This window comes from Lissotriton vulgaris, chromosome 4_1 (assembly GCF_964263255.1).
Source record: "Lissotriton vulgaris chromosome 4_1, aLisVul1.2, whole genome shotgun sequence".
Taxonomy (NCBI): Eukaryota; Metazoa; Chordata; class Amphibia; order Caudata; family Salamandridae; genus Lissotriton; species Lissotriton vulgaris.
Genome location: NC_141691.1, coordinates 1,594,259,014 through 1,594,282,604, shown reverse-complemented (window position 1 = coordinate 1,594,282,604; position 23,591 = coordinate 1,594,259,014). Strand labels below are relative to the sequence as shown.

The following is a 23,591-nucleotide window of genomic DNA, read 5'->3' as shown; positions in this document are numbered from 1 at the left end:
CGCTGCGACCACAACACAGATTCCCGACCCCAACCGCCTAGAATGCATCCTTCTCAACACCCGCTCGGTCCACAGACACGCCATTGACCTTTGGAACCTACTAGACACCATCTCTCCAGACGTCGCCTTCCTAACGGAAACATGGATGAACGCTTCCTCCGCCCCTGACATCGCCATCGCTATCCCTGAAGACTATAAGATCACTCGCAAGGACCGCACCGACCATACAGGAGGAGGAATCGCTATCGTCCACAAGAAATCCATCCGCATCACCACCAGCTCCGACGCCAACCTCGCTAACTCCGAACACCTTCACTTCCAGATCCACATCGACCCCACGACCACACTCAGAGGCACCCTCCTCTACAGACCACCAGGACCACGCGCAAAATTCAGTGAAGACATCACGGACTTCATCACCCCACACGCGCTCCCCTCCAGAGACTACATCCTTCTGGGAGACCTCAACTTCCACCTTGAAAAGAGCAACGACCGCAACACCGCCACCCTCTTAGACAACCTCGCCAACCTCGGACTCAAACAACTGGTCACTTCCTCCACACACATCGCAGGTCACACTCTCGACCCCATCTTCACCTCCAGCAACCATGTCTCCTTCAGCCACACTACAGATCTCCTCTGGACGGACCACAGCTGCGTTCACTTCACCTACAACAAGCCGAAACCCATCATCCACCTCCAACCAACTCTACAAAGAAACTGGAACAAAATCACCACAGAGCAGATCTCTACATCACTCCTTCAAACCTCCCCAGCCCTCTCTTCTAATGCCAACGAAGCCGCCTCCAACCTCACCCTTTGGTTATCCAACACCGCCGACACCTTAGCACCACTGAAAAAACGTCAACACAAACTTGGCATCAAGAAGGCCTCATGGTTCAACGACGACCTCAAGAAATCCAAGAAACTGTGCCGCTCCCTTGAAAAGGCCTGGAAAAAAGACCCATCCACCAGCAACAAGGACGCCTTCAAAAGCGCCATCCGTACTCACCACCAACTGATCCGAAAAGCCAAGAAAACAGCATTCAAAGATCGACTTGACAACAACGCCCACAACAGCAAGGAACTTTTCAACATCGTCAAGGAATTTTCCAACCCCTCGGCCAACTCCAACGACATCACCCCCTCTCAAACCCTCTGCGATTCCCTAGCCTCTTTTTTCCACAACAAGATTGCTGACATCCACAACAGCTTTGACAACCAACCCGGAAGCCAACCCACCCTACCATCTGCTGACCATCTTCCCCCCGTTAACACCCTTAACGCCTGGAACCCTATCTCCACTGAGGACACCATCCGCCTGATGAATTCCATCCACTCTGGATCCCCCACAGACCCATGCCCCCACCACATCTTCAACAAAGCAGACTCCGTCATAGCTCCGCACCTCCGAGACGTCATCAACTGCTCCTTCAACTCCGCTACCTTCCCAGAAGATTGGAAACACGCTGAACTCACCGCCCTTCTGAAAAAACCAACAGCAGACCCCACCGAACTCAAAAACTACCGCCCCATCTCGCTTCTTCCATTCCCGGCCAAAGTCATCGAGAAAGCTGTCAACAACCAGCTCGCCGCCTTCCTCGAAGACAACAAATCACTCGACCCCTCACAATCTGGCTTCCGAGCCAAACACAGCACTGAGACCGCCCTCATCGCAGCAACAGACGACATTCGAACTCTACTGGACAATGGAGACACAGTGGCCCTCATCCTCCTCGACCTCTCTGCAGCCTTCGACACAGTCTGCCACAGCACCCTTTTACAACGCCTCAGAAACATCGGAATCCAAGGTAAGGCACTGGAATGGATCACCTCGTTCCTCACCGGAAGAACCCAGAGAGTCCGCCTCCCACCATTCAAGTCCGAGGCCTCCGAAATCATCTGCGGCGTACCACAAGGATCCTCACTCAGTCCCACCCTCTTCAACGTATACATGAGCCCCCTCGCGGCCATCGCCCGCCAACACAACCTCAACATCATCTCTTACGCGGATGACACTCAACTGATCCTATCTCTCACCAAGGACCCCAGCACCGCTAAAACCAACCTACACGAAGGAATGAAAGAAGTCGCCGAATGGATGAAACAAAGCCGTCTGAAACTGAACTCAGACAAAACAGAAGTCCTCATCTTAGGTAAATCCCCCTCTGCATGGGACGACTCCTGGTGGCCGGAAGCCCTCGGAAATGCACCCATCCCGACAGACCACGCACGGAACCTTGGCGTCATCCTGGATTCTTCACTCTCAATGAACAGACAAGCCAGCGCCGTATCCTCTTCCTGCTTTAACATTCTTCGCATGCTCAGAAAAACATTTCGCTGGATCCCCCCCGAAACAAGGAAAACAGTCACCCACGCTCTAGTCACGAGCCGTCTGGACTACGGAAACACCCTCTACGCAGGTACCACCGCAAAACTCCAGAAGAAACTACAACGAATCCAAAACGCCTCAGCCAGGCTCATTTTAGACATCCCACGCAACAAACACATCTCCGGTCACCTTAAAGACCTCCACTGGCTACCCGTCAATAAGAGGATCACTTTCCGACTGCTTACCCACGCACACAAATCACTCTACGACATCGGACCAGATTGCCTCAACTCTCGACTGTCCTTCTACACCCCCTCCCGCCAACTCCGCTCTTCCAGCCAAGCCTTCGCCACTGTACCTCGCATCAACAAGACCACCATGGGAGGCAGATCCTTCTCATACCTGGCTGCCAAAACATGGAACTCACTCCCCGCTTACCTTCGCCTCACCCAGAATCACCTAGCGTTCAGAAAACAGCTTAAAACGTGGATATTTGACAAATAATCCACCTCCCCTCCCTAAGCGCCTTGAAACCCTCTGGGTATGTAGTGCGCTATATAAATGTTTTTGACTTGACTTGACTTGAAAGTCAACTACTGAGCTGCACCATACAATGGCTTTTCATTCTGTACGGAGCATAGACCAATTCAAATGGTGAAATAAGTAGAGTGAAAAATTAGTATCAAGAAAACCAATGTATATCTGAAATGGGCATAAGATGTGGAGTTTGGGAGCAGTAGTTGAATTTGTGGGTACCCATACTAGCATAAGATTTAGAGGGTATTTTTCAAAATATCTTCTTTCTTATACACTGGATTACATTTGGAAGGCACAAATGCGATGAAATGCAATGTGTAATAGCACATGTCCTAGTATTTTATGCTCCCATGTGTCTTCCGATAAAAATGGTACCTTACTTATGTGGGTAGACCTAGTACCCGCTCCAGGAAACAGGCAAAAACACAACATGGATGGATCACCTTTTTACACTCAAAACAGACCTGTTTTTTCCAATGTGGGTAGTCCCACATTAATGTTAGGCCCTGGCTCAGCCAGCACCCAGAGAAACCAAGCAAACGTGCATATTTTAAAACTAGACACCTAGGCGATTCCAGGGTAGGGTGACTTGCATAATTCTTACCAGGTTATGTTACCCAGAATTATTTAAATATCAAACATTGACTAAAAGACATATTTTCCTCACATTTCTGTGATCTGGAATCTGCAGGAGCCACAACTTTCCTTTTACCCAACATTTCCCAGAGTCTCCTCATAAAAAATGGTAACTCACTTGTATGGGTAGGTCTAGTACCCACAACAGGAAAAGAGCCAAAACCTAACATGGATATGTCACATTTTTCCACTCAAAATTGGTCATTTTCTAGCAAGGTGGATTGCTGCGGATTCTGGGCCTTAGATCAGCCGGCACTTAGGGAAACCTTACAAACCTGCTCATTTTTGAAAACTAGACACCTGGTGGAGTCCAAGGTGGAGTGCCTCACATGGATCCCTTGACGTGTTCTTACCCAGAATGCCCTGTAATCCTCAAACTTTGCCTGAAATCACGCATTTTCCTTAGATTTATGTGATGGAAACTTCTGGAGGTCTCAGGAATCCACAGAATTCCTACCGCCCAGCATTACCCCACTTGTGCCGATAAAAACGCTGCGCCGCTTGTGTTGCTGGGTATAGTGCCCATGACAGCAATGGGTCAAAGCAAGGTCAATGGGAACCAGTTACATTACAAAAGGACACATTTGTTTTTTTAGGCACAGGGAAGTTTCCGTAATTTGCACAAAATCACAGGATGTTGAGCTGACACCGAGATTCGCACCTGGTTCCCCAGTTCCAAAGTTGGCATCTCTGGCCATTACATCATCTTCATCTCAATTTTGTATGTGAAAGGTGGCAATTTCTGCCCTCACACCCACTGAGCTGTTTAGCTGGTGATTGCTTATAAGAAGAAAGTGCCAAAAGTCAGGAGCTCTACCAAGTGGCATTATGACATATGATATATCAGCCATTCCTGGCTGTTCAGCCAACAGTAAAATGCATTGTGGAGCTTGTAGTTTTGCTTTTAACACTTTCATTTAAAGGACTGTTGGTTAAAATATCAGAACTGGGTGAAGGTGTTTTACATGAAATGGAACCCTTGTCAAATAACATTTTACAAAGTTGGCTACCCCATTTCAGAAACTGCTTGTTTTACACTTAAATCCAGAAGTAAACGTTGCTTAACTTTTTTGTGGGGGTTCACTTTTTAATTTACATCAAGCATTAAAACAAAAAAGGCACAAAGAAGCATACATAAAAACAGCAAAAACGAGGAGAAATAAATGTTGGCGCTGCCTCCTATTTACACCACCCTTGTAAATAGGGGGCAACGGCAAAATCAATGGGTGTTGTGGTGGAACACCCACCACAACACCCATTGCCCCCCCCCCATTTCACGCTAAGTATAGTGTGGAAGGGTGCCTTATTTACAAAGCAGAGTTAAGCCGCGTTAAGTGGCTTAACACTGCCTTGTAAATAAGGCGAAGCCCCTATCGCCACCACAACATCACTAAAATTGACATTGTGGTGGAGATAGGGGCTTGTAAATATACCCCACGGTCTCTTACACAACAAAAAGTACAACCCAGGTAGCTAACACACTATAGAAGGAGTGGGAGGAGTTAAGGGACATACACCCTTATGTTGACAGTTACGTTCTTTCCTTGTTAAACTGTCAAATTTCTATTAAAATTCTGTGTAGGTGAGCTACAATGTTTTTTTTACATCAAATGAGGGATTGGGCAGCAGCAGTACAAGCTTTGCTTTCACACAGAACAGGTACAGCATTACAATAGCAAATCAAGCCTGGGTCTTTGAGAAATTCTCTTATCCCCCGAAAGATCACTTTTGGGACTATTTTAGTGAATGAGGTTGAGCTGTGTGTCCCATGGGGGTAGGGGCTGAGGGCAACACAAGCTATGGCAGTAAACGGGCGCTCCTGGAGTACACCCCTTGTCTCATGGTTCGCACTTTCCTGTCCCAATTGTATTGTGATTTTACCAAGACATTGTGAGGGCAGCTCTACCTTCCACCATCTTAGGCCTTGAATAATCTTAATGAAAACTCTTCTTAGTTGTTGAGTCACTTCCTTGTCCCGTATTACAGTGCAAATATATTTATTGTCCAGAAAAGGAGCTTCCTCTTGTGGCCTAAAGGGAGGATGTAGGGAAAGAAGGGATTGTAGAGGAGGAAATGAGTATTGAGCTTTACTTAGTGACTAAAACCTGTTGGGGATTAAAAGGCAGAGTGTGCGAGATAAGGTTTGGAGTGTGCTGAATGACACCCTCAGGGCTTAAGTATGTGGGCCTCACTTTAAGACATCATCTGTTCTCATCAAGCAATACTAAGAATATAAAAAGTGAAATAGAAAAGGAGAAAATAGTCTGAATGCAAGGCTATTAGCAAATAGTAGTTGGGGACAGAAAAAGCAGAAGTAATCACATTTCCAGGTTTAGGGCATTGATGGTGTGACATGTTGCCTTAAGTCATAATGAGACTATGGTCCCAATATTCTAGCTTTAAATTGCTTCAGAAAGAACTCCTAGATGTTGTCAAAAAGTAGACGACCAATTGGGATCACCACTGAGGGAATGTATTCCTAAGGTTCTTGCGTGGTGCCCGTAGTTTTATATATACCTGCCATGGCTATTTGATTCCTCTGGATGGCTGCCCATTTTACGTAATGGTGAATATTTGAGACCATCAGAGCAGCATCACATGCTGAGGTTGGGTTTAGGGCACTCATATTAGAAACATGGTCCCCTTTCATTGTCAAAGAAAGTGTGTTATAGTCACTACCATGTCTTTCGATTACTTTCATATCTACAAGGGTAGGCCATAAGCTTATGTCTATTATAACATAATCAATTTTCCTGAAACTAGCCGTCTCTTTTTAAATGTGTACACCCCACTTCTACTGGAGTGCGTACAACCATTACAGGCCATGAGGCCATGGGACAGAGTCGGGTCAGCTAATTGAAGTGATTTGGCTGTCCCTTTTCTCAATGGGGATGTTGCTGGGGGTGGAAGTCCACATATTTCGTCTTCATGTTCAGACAGGATAGTCACACTGTCAATCATCTCAAAGTGGCGTTGAATTCTCCCCCCAATATGACGTATTTGTTACCATGCTTAATGGCAGTGTGTTTATCCAACCATTCCTCGAGGCTACTTACTAAGGGTGATTTCATTTAGAGGAAGTACAATTGTAAATATTGTAAAATAGGAGCCTTTCCCAAAGCCAATGACTAATCCTAGCAAACCTGGCAAACAGATGTCTAATTTTGTAGCCTTGCAATCCAATCTGAGTTACTCATTAAATCAGCCCACTCAACGGTCATCCCACACCAGGCGTTTTGGTTTCCTCACTAAAAGTCGCACGCCCTGACCAGAATACTGGGGCAGTAGCCCAGGTTTCTTCAAATATACAAATATCAAATTTCTCAATGAAATCCACCCATAAAATATCAGTAAGCTTTAAACTCTATCCAGCCACATTCTTGAAAAAATTCAGATAGCTGGATCATCCGTTTTAAGTTCCTTTGTGGACTTTGGGTTATAAGACCCCTGACAACCATAGTGAACACTAGTTTAATTTTGATAACCATTTCATCATTGCCTTCAATTGTGTTGATCCTAAGAGAAGGACCACCTGTTTTACATGATCCCTGGCACTTCCCTCAATGATCAGAGTAAACCAGTTTCACGGTCAATCTACTCCGTTCAATAGTGATTCAGTTGCTAGCTTTGATTACATCTGTACTGCTCTCCTGTCTTCACTGCTGCCTCGCCTTCACCCACCTCTGTACCCCGGCTCCCTCACCCGACCTTCCAACCCACAAACCACCCAAGCCTCTCAAGTGTATCCTCCTCAGCTTATAATCCCTCCACAAACATGCCACAGAGATCTTGGACCTCCTCTATGACATTGCCTTTCTGACGGAAACCTGGATGAACTCCAGCTCAGCGCCAGACATTGCCACCGCCATCCCCAACGGCTACAAGATCATCTGCAAGGACCATCCTATCCAGCCAGGAGGAGGTATCACCATCAGCCACAAAAGCTCTCTCCGCCTGACCACCCACTCAGATGACCCAATAACCCACATGGAACACGTCCACTTCCAGATCCAGACCAACCTGAAAACTACCTTCTGCAGCACCCTCGTCTACAGACCACCTTGTCCCCACGCCTCTTTAACCAACTTCATTGTCGACCTCATCGCACCCCAGGCCCTCACATGCACTGACTACATCCTACTCGGAGACCTCAACTTCCACCTGGACAACCAAAACGATCCCAACTCCTTCTCCCTCCTTGAGAACATCACCAATGTAGGACCTAAACAGCTAGTCGCCTCTCCCAGGCACACAGCAGGACACACACTCGACCCAGTCTTCGCCGCAGGAAACAGCACTACAACCACACCCCGAACTCCTCTGGACTGACCATCACTGCATCACTTCTTTTTCAACAAACCCACTGCACACCAGCACGCCCACCGTTTACCCCACAGAAGTTGGAACAGAGTCACAGATGGTCAGCTGCCACCTTCCTCAACAACACAACACCACCTATATCCTCAGACGTCAACACCACAGCACGCAACCTCCACCAATAGATCGCAAACTGCATCAACATCCTTGCCACTGGCAAACAACACCTCAAGAACAAGCTGGTTCACCCCTGCGCTTCAAGATTCCAGGCACACCTGTAAACAGCTTGAGAAGACATGGAGGAACAATAAAACCCCAGAAGCCCATTCCGCCTGCAAAGCAGCCACCACTACACACCACCACCTTATCAAAACCACAAGGAAGCGGGCCCTCCAATACAGAATTTCCAGCACCGCACACAATAGCAAAGAACTCTTCAGCATCATCAAGGAGTTCACCAAACCAAATAGCGAGGCCACAGATGTCCCACCCTCCCAACACCATTTGCAACAGACTTGGTACCTCTTCTACCACAAGATCAAGACTATCTAGGACATCTTCGACACCCAGGACCACCCCACCACGCCAGCAACCACCACTACCCATGACGAACCCCCCCGACAGACTCTGCACAGCTGGTCCCTACTCGCCACGTACAACAGCAACCACTCCGGAGGTCCTTCAGACCCTGCCTGCACTGCATCTTCCACAGAACCGCCTCAGCCATCGCACCCAAGCTATGCCGAACCATCAACTGCCCCTCTCGAGACCGCCACCATCCCCAACAACTGAAAACACGCCTAGATCAACCCCCTCCTGAAGAAACCCTCAGTGCACCTGACAGACCTCAAGAACTTTAGGCCCATCTCGCTGCTCCCCTTCCCAGCCAAAGTCATAGAAAAAGCCATCAACGCCCAGCTCGCCCACGTTACCAAAGCCAACCACATCCTGGACATCTCTCAATCCGGATTCTGAAGCAATCATAGCACAGAGTCTGCCCCCTGCCGCCACTGACGACATCCACTTCCTCCTCCACTAGGGTGAAACTGCAGCCCTCGTCCTACTAGACCTCTCGGCAGCCTTCAGCATTGTCCCCCAATGCACCCTACCCACAAGACTCCATGATGCTGGTATCTGAGACAAGGCCCTCAACTGGAGCCGATCCTTCTTCACTGGTGGAACACAAAGGGTTATACTCCCAACATACGTCTCAAAACAGACAGAGATCAGCTGCGGAGTACCCCAGGGCTCCTCCCTCAGCCCCACCCTCTTCAACGTCTACATGGACCCCCTCGCAGCCATTGTCAGGAACCACGGCCTCAACATTATCTCCTACGCTGCCGACACCCAGCTCATCCTCCTCCTCACCAAAGAACCCACTGTCGCCAGGAACAACTTCCACAGAGGAATGAAAGCAGTCATGGCCTGGATGAAGGACAGCTGCCTGAAACTCAATTTGGACAAGAGGGAAGTCCTCATCCTCTGAGCCTCCCCTCCGCTTGGAACGAGTCTTGGTGGCTCTCTGCTCTAGGAAGACCCCTACCCCCACAAACCATGCACAAAACTCCTGCTACGTACTGGACTCCTCACTCACATGCAATCACCAGATATGCACCGTCTCCTCAGTCCGCTTCAACACACTCCGCCTACTTTAAAAGACCTTCAGCTGGATCCCCATGAAATCCAGGAAGACAGTCACCCATGCCCTCATCAGCAGCAGACTTGACTACGGCAACACACTCTACACCAGCATCACCCAGAAACTCCTCTGAAGACTCCAGAATGTCCAGGATGCTGCAGCAAGACTAATCCTCTACATCCCCTGGCACAGCCACATCACTCAACACCTCCACAACCTCCACTGGCTCCCAGTCAACAGAAGAATAACCTTCAAACTCCTCACCGATGCATACAAGACCATCACAATACCGGACCCTTGTACCTGAATCTCTGCCTCACATTCCACATAACCAACGGACACCTCCGCTTCACCCGTCCTTCCCTGGCTACCATCTCACAAATCCACAAGACAAGAACTGGAGGAATGTCCTTCTGCTACCTCGTCTCCAAGACATGGTACACCCTACCCATCCACCTCAGGAAATCACCAACGCTGATGCAATTCATGAAAATGTAAATTGTAAATTGATACTTGTATAGCGCACTACTCACCCGCAAGGGTCTCAAGGCGCTTGTACAAATACCGCTGTGGAACCCATCCTGGTTTTCCCTGTGAGGCGTCCACTCCTGGGCACCCCCAAGGTGGAGGCCAGGCATCCTTAGCGTTGTGGGGGCCGTTGTGGAGATTAAGCAAGCTATTGCCCAGACTTGCAGAGTGGGACCCATGATTGGAATAGGCACCGAGGCGAGAATTATCAGGTCCGTGGAATTTTGAGCCCAAGACCCGCCGAGGCGGGGAATTGAACCCTGGTCCCCGGCTAGACCTCTGCATCAGGGTCTGCCGCTTTAATCATTGAGCCAAGACCTGGCTCTTCAGATTAACTAAGCACTTATCCGCTGCGGCCCCCCACCCCACAGCGCCTTGAGACCCTCACAGGTGAGTAGCCGCGCTTTACAAACCCTGATTGATTGATTGATTGCTGTAATTCTATGAGATGCTTACCACCTGAGTAGTTCTTAGAAGCTCCTTTTATGTTTTAGCACTTGATAAGGTGAGACTAATAATAATAATAGCAATAATCGTCATCATCATGATGAAGATGAGAGGTGGGGTCTTTCCACCTTCCGCTGCATTGGTGTTCGTGCCTTCCCTGTTGTTTAGACTATACCTCTTTCTGGTCTGCTTCCCATCAGAAGATAACACCGTCTCTCAAAACAACATTGGGTTTACTAACTTGCTTTCTGCCGAGCAGCATCTGTTTTTTGTGAATGCAGCCTGAACCCTCGTGAGTATGCTGGCTCACACTCAATTTAATCTTAAAATAACAAGGCATTTCTTCATTTTACTTTTCCAGAATGTTGTTTGGGCTGACAGCAGGTTGTGAGCTAAAATATTTATAAATGTTACACATTAACTGCTGGTATCAAATTGGAAAGCCAGCCACGAAGGGGAGTATTGTTTACCGCTGTAACGCAAGGTAAGCACTTGTTGCGCACAAGTGAGGTAGTAAAGCACTTTCCACAGAGCTGCACAGACAGGAGCATAAGTCATTGCTGATACAGAAGGTAAATGACTGATCAGCTTCTAAGGCAGGCTTCTCCAACGAGTAGCCAGTGAGCTACTGTATGGCTCTCTCTCTACCTTTTAAGTAGCTCTCCTGTATGTGCCGCCCAGTGAATTAAGTTAGAAGCTTTTGCTTGGTTGAATTAAATGTATGTATTCCAAAATTGAAACGCACGTATTTGAAATTAGATTGTGTGTATTTTAAGAATTCAATATTTAGAGAAAAATGGTTGAGTTTCCAATATATATATATATATATATATATATATATATATATATATATATATATATATATATATATATATATATATATATATATATATATATATATATATATATATATATATATATATATATATATATATATATATTAAATCTTATATTTGAGTTATAAAAATCTAACTCATTTCATTAACTTTGTGCTAAGGGCATTACCCATGTAGAGGCATTCCACATTTTTTTAAATTAAATGCTAAGAACCACGCCAGAAGCACGAAGGTGATCACGGCTGGTCATCATGCATATAGTGACCACTAACGTAATCTTTTCTGATGTGGTAACTACTACACCGCTAATGATATTAGTAGTTCGGGAAGATTTTCACTGAACATGAGTAGCTCCTATTAAAGAAAAGGTTGGAGACCCCTGTTCTAAGGTATCTACTTAAACCATCAGAGTCATTAAAACCTTTAGACGCCGATATTGGCACGAGAGAACATGCAATAAAGATGGTTATAAATAAGGGGGTGTTTGTACTTTAATATTTTAGATGCTATGATGCTCATCTTGGCTGTGTGTGCATCTGTGGACCTACTTTACAAGAGATATATTTGTTTCTATACAGTGCTGTGCTTGATACCATGTGAAGACAAAGGGGCAGAGTCACAGATTCATGTAAATAAAGGCACATCTTGTGATTAATTAATACGTTGCATTGAATACATGCATGAGACTATTAGGTTTTCAGATGCTCTTGGAGTGACAAAACTGCAAACCAGCGAAGCAGAAAGTAGCCAATGGTGAAACTACTAGGGGCGGGTAAAGCCGCCTGTAAGAAACAAATCAAACATTATAAGAATGAGTTAAGGCAGGCTAAGGCTAACTTTGTACACAAGAAAATCAGTTGAGCTCACAGTGAGCCAAACCAAGTATTTGCCAGTGTAAAAGTGTTCATAAATCGCCATGTCTAGCAAGACGCTTACAAGGTCTCAAGAATTTGTGATGAGCTTGCTGCATTTTCTCCCACAAAGATCTGTGACATATACTACAACAATACAGATCAAGCTGCTCTGCAGTGCCCACATGATTTATAAAGCATGAATGGGCCTGCTGTGGGAAACGTTTTCTAATACTTTGGTAGAAGTTGAGGTCCCCATTCAAACTCTCAATTCACGACAGTGCTGAGTAAACCTGCAGATCTTTAAGTGGCAGTAACTACTCTTTTTGATAGTAGCCTCGCCACCAGGGTGGTGGTTTCAGCTGATATGAAGCAGGGGGTCGTTTCCCCCTTGACCAAGAAGTACAGCCACGACCGCTCTGTTCCTAACACCAATCAACCAAATACTCTCCTTCCCAATAGTGGAAACAGTTGGGACATTTGATCAATAGGCATCTTTCCAGCTATCTTGAGACAACCAATATCCTAGACTCCTGGCAGACTAGTGTTTGTCCAGGGCAGGGCACACAGACCACACGGGGGGACCACCTCGGTCGAAATCAAGAAGGTTCTGCACAAGAGCGATGCAATGGGAGTGATCCTGTTGGGTTTCTCTGCCGCATTTGATCCAGCCGGCCATTGCCTAATGCTGCAGTGACTGGAAGACATAGGCATGAGGGGGTAGTGGTGAACTGGTTGACAGAAAAGTTGGAGGTGCTCCACAGGAGGCCTCAGGGATAATATATTTCACTGATGCTGTTCAATGTCTATGTCTGGCCTCTGTTATCTTTGATCCTGTCTTTGGCTGTTGTGTCCTGTCATGTGTCAACAAACGCGGCTTACTATGTGGCTGGCAAACAAGGCAGCATTAAACACGAGGAAATGCCTAACAGCAGTCAACCAGGAGATGGGCCACAAATGACTCAAACGGATTGACATCGAGAAAACGTGCCCTTTCTACACAGTGCAGCAGGCACAGCATTTGGCGCAGCCTTTAGCCTCTACTTGGGAACGCCTGCATATCCTATAATCATGGATCAAATGATAAAGGACTTTGTGTTAAGGGTGCTGCACAACCTTTGGAAATCTGCCTGCATCCCAGGGCTCAGGCAGGAGCTGCAGAGCCTCCGATGTAGAGCCCTTTGTACCACCTGTACCATCCTTTACATGTTCAAAATCTGAGATCTCTCGAGCCGTTAAAATCCTATATCAGTGCCCGCTGATTGCATTGTCAAATGGACCAGCTGACAGTCCACTGGTAAGGCAGACATGTGGGCGGGTGGCCTGTCTGCTGCCTGTCCCCAGGTATCTGGAACACTCCCCCGCGGAAGTTCAGATTGATGGAAAATGATTCATCACTCCGTAGGAGGCGAAAAAACCGCCTCTTACAGTGGCGGATGTTAGGGGTGGTCAGTCTTTTAGTTTCTGATTGCTCTGAACTATAGCCGAGTTTATTTGCTATGTGCTGGATGTTTATTGCCACAAAGTGTCTTGATAGCAGTGTGCGTCATAAGTAATAAAATGAAATTACATTTTATGTACATTGGCGATATAAACAGGTCCCCTTAAGCTTACACGTTTATATTTGCCCAACGTGCACATTTCCACATTTAGGGATAGGAAAAATAAAGAATGATCATACTTTTTCAAAAAAACGATTCTTTTCTTCCGAGTAAATAAATATTCCAGGTGTGCTCCCCACATACATCTTAAACATACTCCATGCACTCGTGCCCTTCGGCACATCTGCATTTCCATTTAAGTGTAGGTTAGGCACTCAGATAAGCCTAATAAATGTATGTCCTAAGGTTTGTGCATGCCCAACACATTACTACAGTGAGAATTCTCACGAATTGTGTAATTCATGTGCTTTGCCAATACGCTCACGCTCTCCTGGAACACCCGTTTTGTACATCCATTTGGAATTTAATTTGTGGACCAAATGCCTTTGAAAATCTTGCAAATGTTATGCAGTCACATATTTCAGCTTCTCCAGTTTTACGTCCAGGGGCATAGCTTCAGGGAGGGTGTTTGGGGTGTTACATCACCCCTAATAAATGCATTTTCTGATAGATAGTTGGGTACGGGTGCTGTCAATCGGGTATTGTGAGTTGTAGTTAGATTTCGCCACTCATTTTTACATACACACAGAAAAAAACACACACTCTCGCTCTCTGTTTTGAAAGTCCTCACAGGGGCGGCTCTAGGCTCATGGCGGCCCTGGGCAGGGAGCGTAGGTAAGGGGCCCTGAAAGAGGGGGTCCGGGCGGGGCGGAGCGCGGAGGCCAGTAAAGAGGCGGGGAGGGGGTCAGGGTGTTTGGAAGTGGAACAGAGCCGGAGGCCTCCAAATCCCTGCCAGGGGTCGCCACGCAAATATGAATCCATCCTCAGAGGATTAATATATTAAGGATATATATTGGCTTGGCGGCCCCTGGGGTTTAGCAGCCCTGTGCAGGTGCACAGCTTGCACATGCCTAGGGCCGCCCCATGTCCTCAAAATTATTGGTTATTTAACAAAATATTGTATTTTCTCTCTTAGTACACTACTAATTCGCATTCCTCTGCCTTTCGACTGCCCCTTAGTCCCTTCTCATTCACTCTGCTTGTCGTAAAAAAAATTTATTTTTTATTTCAGAAGATTTTATTGAACATTTTAAAAAAAAATGAACAAGGGAGGGAGAAACAGCAAAGGAATACAAAAAGATGCATATTGAAGAGCAAGGACTGGTACAGAGGAACCTGGTTAGGAGGCTGGCGTAGAATAATCATGAGCGTATATCAAAACTAAGGAGGGTCGCATCAAATCAAGACAGTATAAAATACAGCACCCAAAAAGTTTACAAATAATAAGAAGGGCAATAATAAGGTAAAGAAAAATAGGAACCAGTGGGTGGTTGAGTGCGAAATGGTATATAGAGAGGAGCAGCTCAGATAGAGTGCAATGTACATGGTGCTAGGTATCTTGCAACAAGTATTTCACCGTAGGACAGTTAGGCAGGACAGAGACAGAGATTGGGGATCGGTGTCAGCCAGCATTGAGGAGCAAATAGTTTGCTTGATCAGGGCAGTAACAGACATGAGGCGGTGAGTAACAAGGTATAAAACAAGCTACTCACACATTAGGTCTTCAAGGGGGTTTGGTGGAGGCCAGCCTGATTCTCAAAGAATATAAAGCTCACACCCCCCCAATCTTACTGAGCCAAGCCACGCCCCTGCTTAAGTCTCACATATGCCTGAAAAAGGCCTTGTTATAGACCTGCCAACCTAAAATAAATGTCACCGTGTAGCAGGGGTGAGGCCGTAGAGGGGGTGGGGCCTTGTGCTGAAAAGTACCTAAGAGCCCTGCCGCACCCAGCCAACAAACCCTGTCCTCCTAAAAAACAAGAAAAGCTTGCTGAGTCTGTTTCTGATGTCCTGGGGTGTTTTCACACCCCTTTATGGACCTCAGCAGTTCAAAGCCTCAGAAAACGAGATGGAAATCCACGGTTAAAAAGAGATTTTCAGCTGGTCTCTCTCCACTGTGTCATATCGGCTCCTCAACAGGTGACCGTGTGAAGGTAGCCTATATCGTATGTCACACGGTGGCAGTGTGAGTTGGCAGGTCTGCTTGAGAGTCAGCCCCAAAATCACTGTCTGTCGCAGGCTGGAATACATCACAGAAAATGCTGCATTTGAAAGACTACACAAGCAACCATCTTCCTAGGAGTGCGGGGATGTGAAGTATTTGTGAACTCACATAAAAATACCTTTGTTAAATTTGAAAATATGCCTTTGTATTTCTGTGTCCTGTTAACTAATTTGTGTGTGTTTTTTTTTAGGCAATTGAAACATATCAGCGAGACCCTGCCATGAAACAGATGCTTAACCAGCTGTATTTCTACATCATGCCGGTGTTTAACGTGGACGGGTATCATTACAGCTGGACTGATGTAAGTAGCCCTCACATACTGCCAGAAAAGTCATCTCGTAACAAGTAAACAATTCACCTTTCAAGGCATTTGAACTGGGACACCCTCTGCAGAGTATTTAGCCCTACAAAAATGTTTCTAGGTTTGGATTTGGCTTAGGCCACCTTAACATATACAGATGCAACTCGATAACTCAATCTAAAAAAGTCTTTATGCAATTCTTTAAACAGGTTATCGCTTGGTTACACTGAATGCAGGGCTGACAAAAGTTCGGTTGGCAGCCAGCGCTTTGAGATCCACCTTACCACAGCATTTCTTTTACATACCTCAAAAGCAGCCATATATATGGGCGACGAAGCCCAAGTGGTGAAACGCGTTTGTCGAGAGGGCAGGGGGGTCTGCCAATAATTTTTCACCTGGAGAAGAGACTTTGAGTGCCGTCTATCTTTCGTGTGATATAGCGGACTGTGGCGACTATATATATATATATATATATATATATTATATATATATATATATATATATATATATATATATATATATATATAATATCCAGCGCTCTGTAAAAAAATCACAAGCACTCACTGGGGGAAAATATCCCCCTTTGGATTTATCGGCACAATGAAACAGACAACAAACAAACGCCTTTCAGTGGTACGCCTTCCTCAGTGTTGGCGGCCGCCTTGTTTTTGCCTTATTATCTACATCGTCATACCACGGTAATTGGAAGACAGGCAAAGCCATGCTTGAAAGTTAAGGCAAAGAAACATTAAATCGCGCCATAGTTCAATGGTACTTTGAACAAAAAGAATTCCAATGTGGGCCCTATAATGAGAAGAAAAATACCTCCCGCTGCCACAGATCTCCCATGTCCGTGTAAGCCAATATTCAAATGCATTTTATAAAGACACTCGCTGTTAAGAATTAGCACACATTATCAACATGTCAGGCAAAGAATATCACAATGGGGTGATGCATTGCACTCGCAACAAAAATAATGCCCTGTATGGGCCTTCTCCCAAGGGTGCCCCAACTCGCAAACTCTGCGAATTGCATCTGTGCTTAATTCAGAAGTGAGCCCTGGAATCCCAAAACCGGTCCTCAAATGCTTGTTTCCAGTCCAGGGAGGACCGGGCCTGGCAGTTTGTGCTGGACTGTTCCCATTGGGCGCAGGGTCAGACTGATTTGCATATGGCCATGTCTGAACTGGGGTGGTAGAGTGAGCTAAAGCATGATGATGGATTAAACCCAGATCAGTTGACGGGGGTGATTGCTTGCAATGTCCAACACTCCATCCATCATCCCCTTTGGTTTCGCTTTGTTCGCACTAAGTTGGCAGGGTTAGCCCAGACGTGGGTCCCTTGCTCGCTCTGCCACTGGATTCAAACTAGCCTGGCTGATGACTGCTGATTAGACAAAATCTGGTCCCAGGATGCTTGTTTCCGGTCCAGGGAAGACATGGCTTGGCCGTTCGGGCTGGACTTTTGCCATGAGGTACAGGGTCAGACTGATTTGCATATGGCCTTGTCTGAACTGGGGTGGTGGAGTGAGTTAAAGAATGATGATGGATTAAACCCAGATCAATTGACTGGGGGTGAGTTCTTGCAATGTTAAACACTCCGTCCATCATCCGCCTTTGATTTTGCTTTGTTCATGTGCAGGCCCCGGTTAGAAAAGTGCATTTACATAAACATACTAAAAACAAAATGTGAACTACCATACTGCTCATAGCTATGTGCGTCATATTTTATCATGTCATTTCTTTGAAATATTGAGAACATGCACATCCAGTAAAAAATACAGAGAAATGTGCAGGCTGACTGACTCTAAGAGCTTCTATTGTAACAGGAGGGTAAATATAAGAACACTATTGCCTCATAGTGCGTAAAAGAAAACAAATAGTGTAGATCGATGTGTAACAAGGGGGTTCATTATAGGTCTGTGTCACTAGGTAAATCCACCTTACATAATACTCCAGTGCTCAATTAATTGTACAGTGTCCGGACTCTAAAATACATGGTTACTCAAACATAGTTCATTATTCATTAATAAGTTGCTAAAATAATAAAAGTTTGTGTGCGAAGAGAAGAACGGCTCTCAAACTTGCCCTCAAATGGGCCATATAATAGTCAAACGGTACAAAAGAATTTAAATCATGCAAAGTTGCTCAGCATTGATAGAGCAAGGAGATCTCCTCACATTTCCTAGTATTTGAAAAACAAACATCATATCAAATGATGCCCAAGTGGGCCAAATAGCAGTCAGGATGTACCATAAAACATGAATCATACATACTGCCTCTTCCAGATCGATATTGGGTATCGACGTCCACATTTCATAATTTCCAAAAACAGACATAATATCAAACACAATATCACACCCTACATTTTTTGTGCACCCACAACTTCTCAACATTTCTATTTACCCCACACATCTCAAACCCAAAAGAATCTTACCTGTGTCACGGCACAATTCATCTGTGGATCTCAAAGAAAAGGTTAGGGGATGTCACAAAATCTATCCACCGCTTCTCCCTTCAAAGAAGGAGAGTCCCTTCCTCACCTCCTGTGTGCAAAAATAGAAAAGCAAAGTTTTAAAACCAGTTAAAAACATGCTAGCTGTTCTACAAAGAAACAGTCATTGTATACTTAATCTCCTAAATATACTTTTAATTCCTCCTCTATGTGGAGACCTGCAGGAGCTTTGGTCTCCAAATCCATTGCATATCTTGATTCCCTTCTCCTCAATAAGAGTGCTCTGTTGCCACCTCTATGGTTCACTTTTAACTGATCAATGACATAGAACCTGAGAAGATTTCTGCCATCAAAGTAAAATTCATTGAAAAGTATTACGACTGGGTGGTATTGATCATTATCTATTGCCCTCATGTGTTCATGGACACCTTTTTTGGCAGGATGGATGGTGCTACCCATATAACGATTGTCAAAAGGGCTCATGAGGACATAGTGCACGTTGTTCGAATTACGAATGTGGAATTGTGTGATGGGTTTGCTCGCCCTTCTATACGATGTTGGGTACTGTTTAGTGACACAGCTATTTTTGTATGCTTTACAACCTTTACATGGGCAAAAGTCCTTTAACCCTGCTTTACTGGGGGAAGATTTTTTTCTATACTCACTGTGTAGTAGATATTCCCTCAGAGATTTCCCTCTCTAGTTAAGTGTTCTTGGGGTTTTCCCCTATCAGGTTTCCCAATATGGAATCACATAATAATAAGTCGCAATTCTTTCCCAGTATTTTAGTTACAGCCTTGGATTCTTTGTTATAGGTGGTGATAAACCTCACATCATTCTCCTCGTCCTTTTCTCTTGCCATATTGTGATCAAATAATGTATGTTTTTTGTTCTTAAGCTTTACCCTATTGTTGGCCTTTTCCAACTCCCAACTGGGGTAGCCTCTTTCTTTTAAAACTCTGCAGGATCTTTCCTTGTTCTTTTTAAACAGATCCTTCCTGATGAATTTTTTTTCGGCTCCCATTAGTTCAGAAAAGGGAATGCTCCACTTGAGATGGTCAGGGTGACCTCTGAGACCGTGAAGAATTCTGTTATCCACAGTGGTTTTGCGAAAAAAGTCAATCAATCACTCAATCAAAAAGATTCATAAAGTGCTGCTAGTCACCTTTGGAGGGTATCCAGGCGCAGGTGGTTATTTCTTTTTCGCAAACCCACAGCTATAGTCAATGAGACTTTTAAGGACTTGAAGAAAGCTTTTGTATCCATTCCCATTTTTCACCATCACAATCATTGTCAACCATTCATTGTAGAGACCAATGTCTTTGACAGGGCTATGGGTGCTGCCCTTTAGAAACAGGAAGAGGATTCTGTTGAACATCAAGTGTTCTTTGTCTACCTGAAAGAATAATGACTCTGCTGTTGAAAAAGAAATACTCACAATGAAAGAAGTCTTGTTACTAGGGGCGCAGTACCCTGTTGAAATACACCTGGATCATCGTAATCTTTAAGTATTACAAAATATGCAGTGCCATAACAACAATGTTGTTGGGCTTATTTTTCTCAATTTGACTTCAATCTACATATATTCTAGGCTCTCAAAATATCATATTTGCAGTTGTGTGATTTGAATCAGGTAGTTTTAAATGATTTTCAGTGTTTGCTTGTTTTTGATTAGGATCGCTTTTGGAGGAAAACAAGGTCTAAGCATTCTAGGTTTCATTGTTATGGAGTGGATGCCAACCGGAACTGGAGAGTGAAATGGTGCGGTAAGTTTTAAAAGAGTCTTAAATTGAATGTCATTCATTGACTATATATTTAACTTACAACATCTTTGTGATGCCCAACTTATTCACATTTCCAACAAACTGTTCCTTACCTCACACTCTCTCTTTAACTCTTACCACTCATTAATAATGAGATATTTTGCCTAATATCAGAAATTTGCATGAAAGCATACAAAACAATGATGGACGGAATGCTTGAATTAATCGCAACAACTAGTAATTACCCGCGGCTGCATCCTAATCGCTGTTATTTTGCAAACCAGTTTGAGGTGGGTTGTTCCTTTTGGAGCAGGGTCAAGATTGATTTAAATATGGCTAGATCCAAACTTAGGTGGCATGGTGTGCAAAATAATGATGAACTAGAATGCGGTCCAGAGTAATTATCATTGGCTGAGATTAAAGGAAAACCGCATTCTTTTTTAGAAACGTTAGCAGATCAGGAAGGTGTATCAAAAACAACAGGTGGACTGATATGAATTCATATAAATTGTACTTTGTTGTAATCTTGGTTTAACATCCCTGGAGGCCTGCTCTAGGTGGTAGATAGTCAGAATCATGGATAGGGCAGATATGACAACTGTGCAACTGGATAAGCACCAAGCTGATAGATTTTATTAGCCAATATTTTCTCTGCTTAAATATGCTGAAGAGCCCTACCCAAGTAGAATCTTATAAGACCACTCATGTAACAATTTCAGCATACAATTAACAACTTTATCCTTTGAAAATGAATTCTTTCATTCTTCTGGACTTATTGGGCCCGATTCACAGAACTAACTTAAGACAAAATCCTAAACTTACTACTTTTGGTATTCACAGAAGGCATTTAGTAGTAGTAAAGTTAGGATTTTGTCTTAAGTCTGTCTTAAGTTTGTCTAAGACACACTTAAGACAGACTTAAGGCAGACTCAAGACAAACTTAAGACAGACTTAAGACAGACTTAAGACAAACTTAAGACAAAATTCTAACTTTACTAATACTAAATGCATTCTGTGAATACCAAAAGTAGTAAGTTTAGGATTTTGTCTTAAGTTAGTTCTGTGAATCGGGCCCATTATATTTAAAGTGTCTACCCATGCATTAAAAAAACAGAACAAAAAGTACTTACCTCTTTTTCTGATCACACTCACAATCACCACCCTCAATTGGTAATCTAGACATTAGATCAATGCATACTTTCCTTTTTCCCTGAAAATATTCTATAAGATACTGGAAAGACTGTAACTTGTCAGCCAGTCTTGCCAAATACTCTCTCATTATCCTTCTGTAATCTGTTGCAAGTTAATTAAGGAGTGGTTTATGGCCCGTAGGATAAACAAATCTAGGTCCCCATTGGTGGGACAGAATAGTCCTCAGCATGGTAATGGACCTGCACTGAGTGCCCAACTAAAGAATTTATGTAGGGACTTAGCGTGAAGATTCCCAGTAGTTGGGGCAGAGGGGGCCTTGTTAATTTCATTTGGGACCAGCTTGAGATAATGGATGAAAGGGATGAAGCTGTACCTGACCTTGGGGAGGGAACCATGGTAGGAACCCAAGAAAAGAGTGCTGTAGACTCAGGCTCTAGGATCCCCTTTGCACAGATCTATCCCAGACACATGTTTAGTATATCCCCTAATGCATTTTACAGAGTTTCACCAAGACACTCACCACCCTTAGTTTATAGAATACCGTATTTGAGTACACTACCTCGAATTTCTACGGCACCACTGTCACTAATTCCTGGAGTAAATCCCCTAGGTGGATTGAGTCTAATAGAGTCCCTGAGCTTACAGTTGGTATTTCAGAACCCTAAGGCTGAGGAAGATGAGAAATTCAGAGAGTTCGAGAGGGAGAAGCTAAGACAAACTCATCAGGAATAAGAGGAGACGAGGCAAGAGAGAGAGGATTGGGCCCAGGAAGAGAAATTGCAAGAGAGGGAGGACAAACAGAGAGAAAGGGAGGGGAAACAGAGAGTAGGAGGAGAAACAGATGGGAAAGGAAAGCTTGCTGGAAAGACAAAGGATAGCCCTTGAGCGAGAGAAAAGTAGGATGGTAACAATGACAACTCCAACTGGGATACGTAACTCTACATCCAGTTCAGACCAAGTTATGGCCAACGTTCCAAAAGATCTTGTGCATGACTATGTTGGAAGGTCAGGGCATTTTGGATGGTGTCTGAACTTTGAAGACACTTGTAAGGCTCAAGTCTTAAATGAGGTGTCCAAGGCAGCTGCCTTAATGGGACAAATGTCACTGGAAGGGACAACCACCACTGGGAGAATGCCTGTGGCAGACCAGATCTTCTTCGAGCGCATGGATAAAGCTCTCATTAGGTAGTTTGGGCTGAAGCCAGCTCAATACCTGTAGGGATTCCGGGACTGCAAGACAGCAGATGGTGTTCTTTTTGAAACTTGGAAGCATGGTGTATTGTGTTATTAGAATGTGTGGGTAAGAGGTAAGGAGGTCAAAGACTTTCATTCCTTTAACCAGTTGATTGAGACGAAGCGACTCAAGGAGGATTACTCTTCCCCACTTAGGCAATACCTGTCTGATTTGACAGAGGGATCCAGAGAAGCTTAGTGTTTTGGCGGACAGGTGGTTAGCTAACAGGGTTCACAAATGACTAGTAGGTTCTAAGCCAAAGTGGGAGAGATCTCACCACAGACTGAGAGTAAACCAGAGAGTACGAGTCAGGGTAATTCTCATGGAACTCAAGGAGGGCGCCAGGAAACATAGGAATGGTAATGGTGCTTCCAGGATGGGCGTCAAAAAAAGGGAGGACTAAGGAGATTTTCCAAGTCCAAGGTGGTGACTTGTTTCAAGTAGCACCAGGTGGGACACTTTAAGAAAAATTGTCCGATGAAAAATCCTGACACAGCAACACCTGTGGTGGCCAGAATGTTACACATGGGTTAAGATATTAGAGAGATCCCAGTTGCACTCAACCTAGTAGCTATGGACATTTCGGAGAGGGACCTGGGTGCTCTAAAGCACATTCATTCTAACATGATGTGGGATGTGCAAGAACTTAGTATCAATGCAAGGAAAGTGCCCACCCTAAGGGATACTGGAGTCTTCCACACTATGGTTGAGATTAAGTAGCTTATGCCTGAGGAGATACTCCCTGTTACCAAGGATACAGGCTTGGTAGTCAGTGGAAAAGGCATGGAGAACCAACTTGCCAGGGTTGAGATTGAGCTCAATGTCAAGGCCCCATGCTTGATGTCGGGGTAAGGGAAAAAGAAAGATGCTGGATATCTCTTGAGAAATTATTTGATTGC

At 44.8% G+C, this 23,591-nt stretch overlaps 1 protein-coding gene across 1 annotated transcript in view; it reads left to right on the top strand.

Moving 5' to 3' along the window:
- The window catches only part of CPA6 (carboxypeptidase A6), a 509,933-nt gene that overhangs the window by 414,354 nt on the left and 71,988 nt on the right, over positions 1-23,591 (top strand). Inside the window, exons 7-8 of the mRNA XM_086918015.1 lie at positions 15,980-16,090; positions 20,219-20,309. Coding sequence (XP_086774141.1) covers positions 15,980-16,090; positions 20,219-20,309 — 202 coding nt within the window. The remainder of the gene's footprint in view (positions 1-15,979; positions 16,091-20,218; positions 20,310-23,591) is intronic.